General features: G+C 37.8%; 1 protein-coding gene across 1 annotated transcript in view; it reads right to left on the reverse strand.

Moving 5' to 3' along the window:
• Positions 1-6,573: 6,573 nt before the first annotated feature.
• The window catches only part of LOC144977431 (uncharacterized), a 31,618-nt gene continuing 27,098 nt past the window's right edge, over positions 6,574-11,093 (reverse strand). Inside the window, exons 2-4 of the mRNA XM_078922642.1 lie at positions 10,978-11,093; positions 9,108-9,247; positions 6,574-8,470 (exon numbers count right to left, since the gene is read on the reverse strand). The exon at positions 10,978-11,093 is cut by the window's right edge and continues 2,718 nt beyond it. Of these exons, the coding sequence (XP_078778768.1) occupies positions 7,972-8,470; positions 9,108-9,247; positions 10,978-11,093 (755 nt within the window). The 3' untranslated portion in view covers positions 6,574-7,971. The remainder of the gene's footprint in view (positions 8,471-9,107; positions 9,248-10,977) is intronic.

Below are 11,093 nucleotides of genomic sequence, written 5' to 3' on the forward strand. Positions count from 1 at the left end.
GAAAGTAATAAAGAAAGAGAGAAAGTAATAAAGAAAGAGAGAAAGAGTGAATACATTTATGCGCGAGCGAGCGAGAGAGAGAGAGAGAGAGAGAGAGAGAGAGAGGGAGAGAGAGAGAGAGAGAGAGAGATACCAACTCATAATTTTTTTCTTCATTTTTGCATAATTTCTAACCCAAGCCTTTCTTTTTCATCCGAAACTGTCAGCACTTCTCTATGCTTTCGTATCACAAGGTCCTGGGTTCGAGCCTCTCTCTGAGCATAGTTGAGTCCTTGGAAAGCGGTCTTTACTCACAATATCTCACCATACTCAGGCGTATAATGAGTACCTGGCAGTTTATGTCAACATGAAAAACGTGTGACTTTAGAAAGTATTTCAAGACAGCGCCAGGTTTGAGAATTTTTGACCGATGAGGGCAATTTTGATCGATCGATATTTGAAGGACGAGTTTTCTGGTCAAAATTTTAAATACTCGTTTTGTCTAATTATGGCAGACTTGTCCAAATAATTCCCAGTAAATTGGCTTCAACAGTAATGACGTCATTCCCTCGTAATGACGCAAAGTAAGTTTGTAACTGGCTCTAAACTATCGGAACAATGGCGGATGTCGTCATGAAATATTTCTCCGATGAGCATAAAAGTGTATCCAGAGGAGAAAAACATTATAAATATGATCATGTTTTGACTTTTATACATTCTGATCACATGACAAATGCAAAGTTCTAGCCAGCATGAAGAATAAAAAGAACCAATTTTCTTTGTTTAGAACCACGCTGCTCGCCGTTGCTGGGCGACGTGACATCAGACTATTGAATCCAATTGTCTACAAACGTACTTCTTATTTCTTGATCCGCTCACACATAATACGAGACTACAGAGGTGGGTCACAGATCATCATATCTGAATATTTGACCTTGAACTTCACTCTCTGACAACCGGGTTCATCCGGATATAATACCAGAAAGAGAAGGCGGCACAAAAATATGTCTAGATTGTTGAGCACTTTGGATTAACAACAAGTCATAAATTATAACGTCTCGTACTAAGAACGAAATCTCGTACGTCCTTATCCATCTGTATTTTCCTATTGCTGTAAAGACGCTCAGATTATATATATATATATATATATATATATATATATATACATATACATATATATCAGGGAATCATATACGATGCGCGCAAAATCCCAGATTTGAGACCTTTTGCCAAGATGAGGGTCATTTAAATCGATCGATATTTGAAGGATGAATTTTCTGGCCAAATGTTTAAATATGTTTTTTTCCCCAGAGTACAGCAGTGAAGACGTTGATGTTAATGTTGATGTTGATGATGATACTTTAAGCTTTGGAATCAAAAGGTACTTCATCTTCGTGACTCAAGTGGTTTATGTAACGGTTTGCGGGGGATTTTCCCAGCGTGACGAGAACAATAAATGAGGTAATCTCTATTCTGATGGGAAATGTTAAGAGTTAAAGCCGAGGAATAAAGAGGTTTGTGGCGTTAATACAGAAATTCAGACAGAAATCCCTGTACGTGTTGGTATGTATTTCGTTGTATATTTAGATATCTTCATGTAATTTTATGATCTGCCCAAAAAAAAAAAAAAAAGGGGGGGGGGGGGCACCGTCTTTTTTGATTATATACAAAATTTATGAAGGAATGACGTATTTAACCATCTCCTCTCCACCTACAGCAAAATCGTCATATTTGTTACTACAACAATATACATTTTTTCTAATTCCAAATTATTTTGTACACAACAATGATCTTTTTTAAGTAATAAGGACAATTTTTCTACTGGGTAAGCCTGCCATTTTAGGAAAATACTGAAAATGGTCGTTACGTAAGGACAGAGTTGAAGCTCGGAATCTCAAAAAGCGCGCGAAGTCCTAGGTTTGAGAAGGGTTTATTTGCCAAGATGAGAGTCATTTAAATCGACCGATATTTGAAGGCTGAGTTTTCTGGCCAAATTTTAAAATATGGGTTTTTCCAGAGTACGGCACAATAAAATAAATGTTTATTTCCCAAACAGGCAATAAAAGAAGGCCCAGAGGAAAAGAACAAAGGATTGAATCTGTTAGCCATTAATATTGATAGTACAAGATATATTTCCTGGATGATAGTAATAAGATGTATCAAGCACAGTATGGTGTCTTTGATCTGAATGGATTTATTCCTCCTTGGTTATCCAAGAATGTTCCTTCCTTTTCATTGTCCAGCTGACAATTTAAGATCTTGTATCTCCAAGATGGTCAATTGGATTCAATAGTCTGATGTCACGTCGCCCAGCAACGGCGGCCATCGAGGTTCTAAACAAAGAAAACCGGTACTTTTTATTCTTCATGCTGGCTAGAACTTTTCATATTATGTCTTGTGATCAGAATGTGTAAAAGTCAAAACATGATTTGATTTATAATGTTTTTTTTTCTCCTTTGGATACGCTTTTATGCTCGTAGGACAAATATTTCATAAGGGCGTCCGCCATTGTTCTGATAGTTTAGAGCCAGTTACTAAGTTACCATGCGTCATTACGAGGGAAGTGACGTTACGACTGTTGAAGCGTATTGTAGCCATCGTTAACATAATATATAGCCTGACACTGGAACCTCAGTCTGAAGTCATTTTTTTCAGGTTTGTGCATCGTCTGATGAGTCATTTTTTTGGTCAGTGTCAGCGTAGCCATCGTTAAGTTATAGTAGATAGAATGCGCTTGGCCAAGGAGTTCACAACATTGCCATCCGGAAGTACAACGGACCAACACACAAAACTGTGTGTATCCGTGAACGTTTATAGTCGGGTTCATACAGTTCAGTGAGCATTACTCATAAACGCGGATGGCAAAAAACAATAACAAAGACCTGAGTGACGTCATCTTCGAACTATCTATAGTCTGACACTGATACCCTAAAAGACTGGCATTTTTTGCACCGTCTCGTGAGTTGTCGTTAGTAGAGCTCATGGAAACAAGTGATCCCATTGGTTGACCTATTGAATACAACTCATTTGTTTTCTTTTGTGGCCAAAAACTTGTCTTTAGACGTCATTATTGGTCCGTGTCAGGCTATAAGTTTTAACAATGCCAATCCCAAAATTTAAAGGTGCCGAAAGGAGTCAATAAATTGTATCGTAAAATAAAGGGAGTTAAAATTATTCTTATGATAGATATAATACAAATTAAACGACGTTTCGGTCTTTGGTCTCTTCGGGTAAACAAGAAAAGGAAATATGTTATATTACACTGGATCGTTACAATGCCATATTATTCCAGACCTCCCATTGGAAAACCCTATCCTTTCTTAGTAAATACCTAATCGTCGAATAATGCTTTGAACGCGGTGAATAAAAAATGTATTCAACGATTACCGAATATTTTCATAGATTTTATTGGTGTGAAATAAGGTGTAAAAGACAGCTGATTGGTAATTATAAATAATCTTTTGGTGCCCATGAATACAAATCTAATGTTTTTAGTTTTGGGTCAAATTGTCATTCAAGTAGAAGGAGAAAGATACAAAATATAGAATAGAAGTACTAATACCATACCATTTGGTTACAAACTATCTAATAATTTTACTTGGAGGGGTGGAATAAACGTATTCTTTCATTTCTTTGTATTTATTAAACTCGTTACATTATTATCGTGCAATAATAATACATACTGGCAAGCTCGCTGTGTTATTGGGCACGATATAAAATAACTCGTATAATAAATACAAAGAGATGAAAGAATCGTATACTCGCAAGCTCGTTGTGTTATTGGGCACGATATAAAATGACTCGTTTAATAAATACAAAGAGATGAAAGGATCGTATATTATTTTACTATACAAGATAGCCAAACATTGCATTCTGGGCCAATGGGTTTAACTGCCACGGTACGATTTCCAACAATGCGATTCAAGTATAAAAAGAGACTATAATTATAATATTTATTTTATATGGGGTGTGTAGCCACGAATTCTCTGATTGAAACCTCTATTCCACAGACAGCATCTTTGGCCTTTGCAGGGAGAGAACTACTGGGATGTTCTGGCCAGTGTCCTGGGCGTGGGGCTAGTTCTGGGGGTCATGGCGAGACTACATTTATTTTATATGGGCTGTAGCCACGAATTCTCTGATTGAAACCTCTATTCCACAGACAGCATCTAGCATATTTATTTATTTATTTTTATTTTTAAGGGTTTCACGGCGCTTGCAACACATTAAGGTCATATCAGCGCCAGTAAAAAAGAAGAAAATGGTATAGTAAAAAGTTCTAGAATTACAATTAAAGCACCCAAGAATAAGACAGACAAAGGGGAATTGGTTCAAATAGGAAACAGATTTAGATTCCAAGAGTACACAACCACTGTGCTTAGTTTGAGATCACTAAATGTCTCATCCAGACACATGCACAGGTCCCCGCCAAGAGGAACACACTCAATTGTTTACAAATTATACATATGTAAAAGGAAAAACAATACAGTACATAACAGAGAGATGATTTACAAGGAAAAAAATATTACCTCCCAAAACTAACTATACTTTTGACTGCTTCACTCTCAGCCAGGGCATCCGACCAGGACCAGGACAAAACCAAGTAATCCCATTCCAAGACAAAGACAGAAAGCAAGTTGGAAAACAGATATAGAGGGATAGAAGACACAGTATGTACCTCCCTGCCCACTATGGTAGGTCAGGAACCCCACCCAGGCATCTGGCCTTTGCGGAGAGAGAACTACTGGGGGTGTTCTGGCCAGTGTCCTGGGCGTGGGGCTAGTTCTGGGGGGTCATAGCGAGACTATATTTATTTTATATGGGGTGTAGCCACGCATTCTCAGGTTGAAATAGTCTTTTAACGCCTTGTTTTATTATTAGATCAGACAACGGGAACACCCACAGTATGACTCACAAAAAAGTGCAGGAAGAATTAATGACCCTTCTAATAAAATTTAGGGGAGAGAAGTAATAATTTGGGGGTAGCGTGGCTCTTTGCTTCTTACCCGAAAGGTACCGAGTTCAATCACCCGCCGCTGCGTTGTGTGGCCTTGAGCAAGTCACCTCACCCTATTCACTTTGCGGCGCTGCTCTGCAGCTGACGCCTGGGTTATTCCAGTCTTCCCTTGAAATAGACCCTAAAGACAAATTTCCCCTTGGGGATGAATAAAGGGAATCTTATTTATTATTTTTTTATTTATAAGTGTACAAAAGAGTAGAACAAAATATAGGGGTGTGAGATTCTGAAGCCGATATTATATCAATTTCTCTGATATATAATTTATTGGTGGTCTACATACTAGTTTTTAAAAACGTTTTTAATGGTTATGGACATCAAAAGATAATAAATCTATTTATATGATTCCTAAACGTTTCGTTCTTTAGAAGTAATTGCATTGCAAAACTGGCAAATTAACAGAGCTAAATAAAACACATAGGTACAGAATTCAACTTTAAAAATCAAGGAGAAATATCAAGACCTATTTTATTTGAAAATATTTGGGAAACTAATTGTTTTTCATTATATAGATAGTTTGCGATTGGCTAAGAAGCTCACAACATTGCCATCCGGAAGTATAACGGACCAACACACTAAACTCTGTGTAACCATGAACTTTTATAGTCTGGTTAATACAGTTTAGTGGGAATTACTCATAAACGTGGATGGCAAAAAACAATATCAAAGACCCGAGTGACGTCAACTCCATTCTATCTATAGTCTCTTTTTCTTGGCATGAACGTCCTATGTATGATTTTTTTTACGATATGTAACTCTAGAATTGATATTGCATTAAAAAGGCGTCTAGAGATGTTTGTATATGCAATAAATAATAATAATAATAATAATAATAATAATAATAATAATAATAATAATAATAATAATAATAATAATAATAATAATAATAATAATAATAATAATAATACACATGTATACAGCGCTCATTCTCGTGTAAAACACAAGCTCTGGGCACTTTACAATATAAATTATTAGAAAAAAAAAAGAATTCATAGGCGTGTTATAAATGATTTACAACAATATTATCATATTATAAAAATTTTAAAAGGGAAAGAATATATCGTCTGAAGAGTTCCATGTGAGTACCATGTGAGTGCCATGAGAGTGCCATGAGAGTACTATGTGAGTACCATGTGAGTACCATGAGAGTTTTCCATCACCAGAAATCGTCTCAGTGTCATGGTGTGAAGAAATTATAGAAATTGGGTAATGATAGGGCAATCTGGCAATCTGCAAAGATGTGCGGCTATAGTATGACAATCGCTTTCGGATCGGAAGGTCCTGGGTTCGAGCCTAGCTACGCGCATAGTTGAATCCTTGGAAAAGGCTCTTTACTCACATTCTCTAATCGTACTCAGGTGTAAAATGAGTACCTGGCCGTTGACAATGTAGTCTCTGTTGGAAAAAAAAATAATATCGCCTAACAGGCGTCATGTCTCGTTCTACATGTTACGTGTTGCTGTTGGTCGGGGACCTTTTGTAAAGCACTTTGAGCACATTAGGTGGATCTTGCGCTGCATAAAAGTGCATGTTAAAGAGACGCAACTTACAATTATGATCAATCTGACAGTAGTGGGTTTTTTTTATAGCATTTAATTTATTAAAAACCGAAAATTTGGCTGAAATAACATCACAACTGTTCTTGGATAGAGAGAGAGAGAGAGAGAGAGAGAGAGAGAGAGAGAGAGAGAGAGAGAGAGAGTTGTAAGAATGGGGCATAAATAATCTATTATTATCAAGTGCAAATATAGTTTCAATGTACATGTACGAGTATGTAAGTCTCTCATATCAATGAAGCAGGATGGAGCTTACTCCAAATTCTTTGGTGTAAAAACAGGTCGTTACCAAATTACAATCGGTGTACCTTGAATAGATACATGCTTATCAAGGGGTCATTCCTCATTTCCCAGAACCAATGATTTTTAGGATTAAGAATGAAAATAAAGCAACAAAAATAACAACATTAAATACCCGAAAACGAACAAACAAACGAAAACCAAAAACAAAACAAACACAATTTGAACGTGTGGCTTTGAGACCAGGTGCTAGATACTGGCTTCCTTCGGGTGTGGTGTGCCCAATTCACCCCAAATTCTTCCTACGGATTTGCCTTTCGAATGGTACCTGTGTCTGCTTCATTTGTCATCGTCTGTGGCCATCTTAACTTATAGATCAGCCGGAGCCAGTATCCAGCATCGCACGCCAGGCACTTCCGTGGAATCCTCAGGGGGAAACGAACAAAAGAGGTGAAGGACACTTAGCAGCAGTAGAGACAGCACAGTTGAGGCTGAGTTGAGGAATAAAGCAAGGGACAACATGGAAGAAAATGGAGATGGCAGCCCGTTTCCGGTGGAGGAGGGTCCTTGATGGCCTCTGCTCCCGTAGGATTGAAAGGACTATGCGGACATCGTGGCTCAGCGGTACGGTCTTTCCTACGTACCCGAAAAGTAGCGAGTTCGATCACCCGCCACTGCGCCGTGTGGCCTTGAGCAAGTCACCTCGCCCTAGCTCATTTTACGGCCCTGCCCTGCGGCTGACGACTGGGTTATTCCAATCTTCCTTTGGAATAGACCCTGGAGACAAACTTCCCCTATGGGTCGAATATAAGGAATTATTATTAAAATTATGTTTAAAGTAAGTTTGTGATATTGTTAGTAATTTGTACGTTCTTGATTCGAGTCCCGATGTGATATCATATTTTTTTAAAATAGTCTTTGGAAAAGGCTCATTACATGACACATTCTAACACCACATTCAGGTGTGAAATAAGAACCTGACCAGCAACAACGTACTATTGTCTCTGTTGTACATTAAATCGTAACAACACCGCCTTGTAGACGTCATTTCATTTCCCATCCTATTGATCCAATGTTGCTGCTGGCTTGGGATCTCGTATAAAGCTCTTTGAGCACATATTGTAGTAAATATTACTATATATAACAGTTCAAATTAAGAATGTTTTGCCTTTATGAGTATCACAAGTTCCATGTAAGCGCAGTCGTAGATGATGTTGAGCTGTTGGACAAAACCCTGGCAGGGCCATCAGGTCGGAGGCGGTCATCACCACCCTTGAGGTCCATTGGGTTCTCATATTGATAATCCCCGATATCCTTAGAAGAGTTATGATGGGGCATTTCCAGACTATAATACCCATTGTCATCTGATGACGCTATGGTGACGTCACCATCTTGTGCTGGGGGAAAGGAATAATAAGTAGGTCGTTGGAATACCTCGTTGCTATTTATAATGTTAGTATTTATAGTCGGTGAGGCAGGGAGATCTTGCTGAGAGCCAGGCAGTTGTATAGTTTCGTATTCGTTAAATGCACGTTGATTGTTATGTCTTGTGTCAGGGGATGATGGCAGATCGTGGATGTACGTGAAGTTTTCATGGGCTGTCATCATGTTGTTGTTGTTGGACTTTGATCCGTTTGACACATACTTTGGTGTGGAGCCGATTTGCTTTGAGGCCATTCTGAAGATATAAAATCGAAACAATAATAAAATCAGTAGTCAAGGTAAATATTAACTTACGTGAAGCCTTGTGTTGTACAATAAAATTCACAAAATGAATATAATGTATATAAAGATACAACAAAATGCCAACTGTGAACTTTTACGCAAACACATCGACGGAACCCTTTCTGAGTAAATAGGGATCAGATGTAGATTCCAAGAGCATACCACCAATGTACTTAGTTTGAAATCACCTATAAGTCTCATCCAGACACTAGCACAAAATCCAACAAAGAGGAACACACTCAAATGCTTACATTATACATCCAAAATAACAAATATAATAATACATAACAGAGAGATGATTTACAAAACAACAACTATGCACATGACATTTTCCCTCCCAGCTTGGACTCCGGCCAGGGCCAGGACAAAACCAAATAATTTCATTCCAAGACAAAAACAGAAAGCGTGTTGAAAAACAGTTATAAGGGGATAGAAGACACAGTAGGGTACCCCCCCCCCCTGCCCACTATATACTGAGGGTTTATTACACACAGAATTCCGTAAATATACGGAATATTGGAACCATGTTTGGACTTCTGTACCTTTGACAAAGCGATGCTAAAAACAAAGAATACAAAGTTACTACAAACCTGTCTCTTCTTCTAGTGGCCCTGTCTTTGGTGGAGAGCGAGAAGACTAACTTGTCCCTAAAAATAGAATCCTGTGCTTGGAGATAGGTGAAGGTTTTGACACATCGTCGAAGCAAGGGGTCCATATCCTCATCCGGGACCTGGAACAATGGAAGGTTTTTCGAGGTTCAGAGAGCAAGACATTTTTTTTATTCACTTAAGGAGCACGTGTTTGCAGGTGTGATAACCGAATGAAGTTAAGGAATTGATTTAACATTGTTGTAATGGACAATATTTTGTTACAACAATGAGCCCATAACAATCTGAGTTATCAGACCTGCAAATAAGTACACGTCGGAATCACTGCAGCAATCTGGTACTTTTCGGGATGATGATGATGATGATGACGACGATGATGATGAAGAAGAAGACTAATAATAATAATAATAATAATAATAATAATAATAATAATAATAATAATAATAATAATAATAATATAAGAAGAAGAAGAAGAAGAAGAAGAAGAAGAAGAAGAAGAAGAAGAAGAAGAAGAAGAAGAAGAAGAAAATGGAGAATGAACAAAAGAGGAAGAGGTTGAAGACCAGGAGGAGGGGGAACTTAAATAGAAAAAAAAAGAAAAAATAATAGCAAAGAAAAGAAAAAATGAACAAACTAAGAAAAAGAGAATGTTTTGTATGTTTCGAATAAAATCTGTCAAAGTCTTTGTTTAGAATATGGACAATAATAATAAATGTTATATTAACAATGCATAGAAAATGATTGATGAAATTAACAACCTGTAGGTCTATATCATGATATTTGACATTGGCTTGTTCACGCACCCATCCCCATAATTTGTCTTCACGCACCCATCCCCATAATTTGTCTTCACGCACCCATCCCCATTTGTCTTCACGGAAGGATTAAGGAGTAGACAAGTCCGGATAATAATTCGTCAAAACCCTGACACACATAGATCTTCTGTACACCGACAATATAATTCTATTTTGTTTTACAGTTTGGACATACAGTCTCAATATCTAAATCAGTTTATGTGTGATGCTATAAGGTCCAGTGTTCGAGTCCCGCTTTGAGCAGCGCATAGCTGAGTGCTTGGAAAACGGCTTTTTACTACTACTACTACTACTACTACTACTACTACTACTACTACTACTACTACTACTACTACTACTACTACTACTAATAATAATAATAATAATAATAATAATAATATCTGGCTGGCGGACGTTGTGAGTAGTTTACCAAAACGAGCATCATTAAGAATGTTCAGTTCATTTGTTAATATATTAAATTGACTTTATGTCAATTGCTCCTAATTGGAATTCACAAGCCTGCTCATGAAAAAGAGCTTTGATATAGGGCAATAAACGTGCTAAAAACGCTTTACAAGGGGTCCCTGGCCAACAGTAACACTTAACACGTAGGGCGGGACATGACGGCTGTCAGGCGATATTACACTTGTTTCGGACGGAGACAACACTTTTATCAGCCAGGTACTCATTTTACACCTATGTAAGGTGAGAGAATGTGAGTAAAATGTCTTTTGCAATGACTCAATTATGCGCTGAGTAGGCTCGAACCCAGAACCTTTCGATCCGAAAGCGAAGGTCATACCACAAGATCATATAGCCAAACAAGAAAAATGAATAGTTTCTTCAATTTCTTAAGTCTTAACTGTTGAAATTCATACTATAAAATCATTTTTTTTAAAAACTGGTCCACCTCGACATAATATTACCAAATTGGGAAGGTGGGTCGCAAATATCTTTTCAAAAAAGGATTTAGAGAAAGAAAGATTTGAGGAGTGCGGGGGGAGGGGGGAGAGGGGAGGGGGGGTGACAATGGATTTACTTTACTCAATTTTTCTTACCTTTTCCAACAGCACCACAATCAAATGTCGCGTCTTCTCAACCAAACTCTGACGGTAAGCCTGTCTCAATTCCTCCATCGCCCAGTGACTCTTCATAAAGCTTGGGGACAAGACAA

This window comes from Berghia stephanieae, chromosome 7, assembly GCF_034508935.2.
Source record: "Berghia stephanieae isolate SIO BIC M18660-M18661 chromosome 7, UCSD_Bste_1.3, whole genome shotgun sequence".
NCBI lineage: Eukaryota > Metazoa > Mollusca > Gastropoda > Nudibranchia > Aeolidiidae > Berghia > Berghia stephanieae.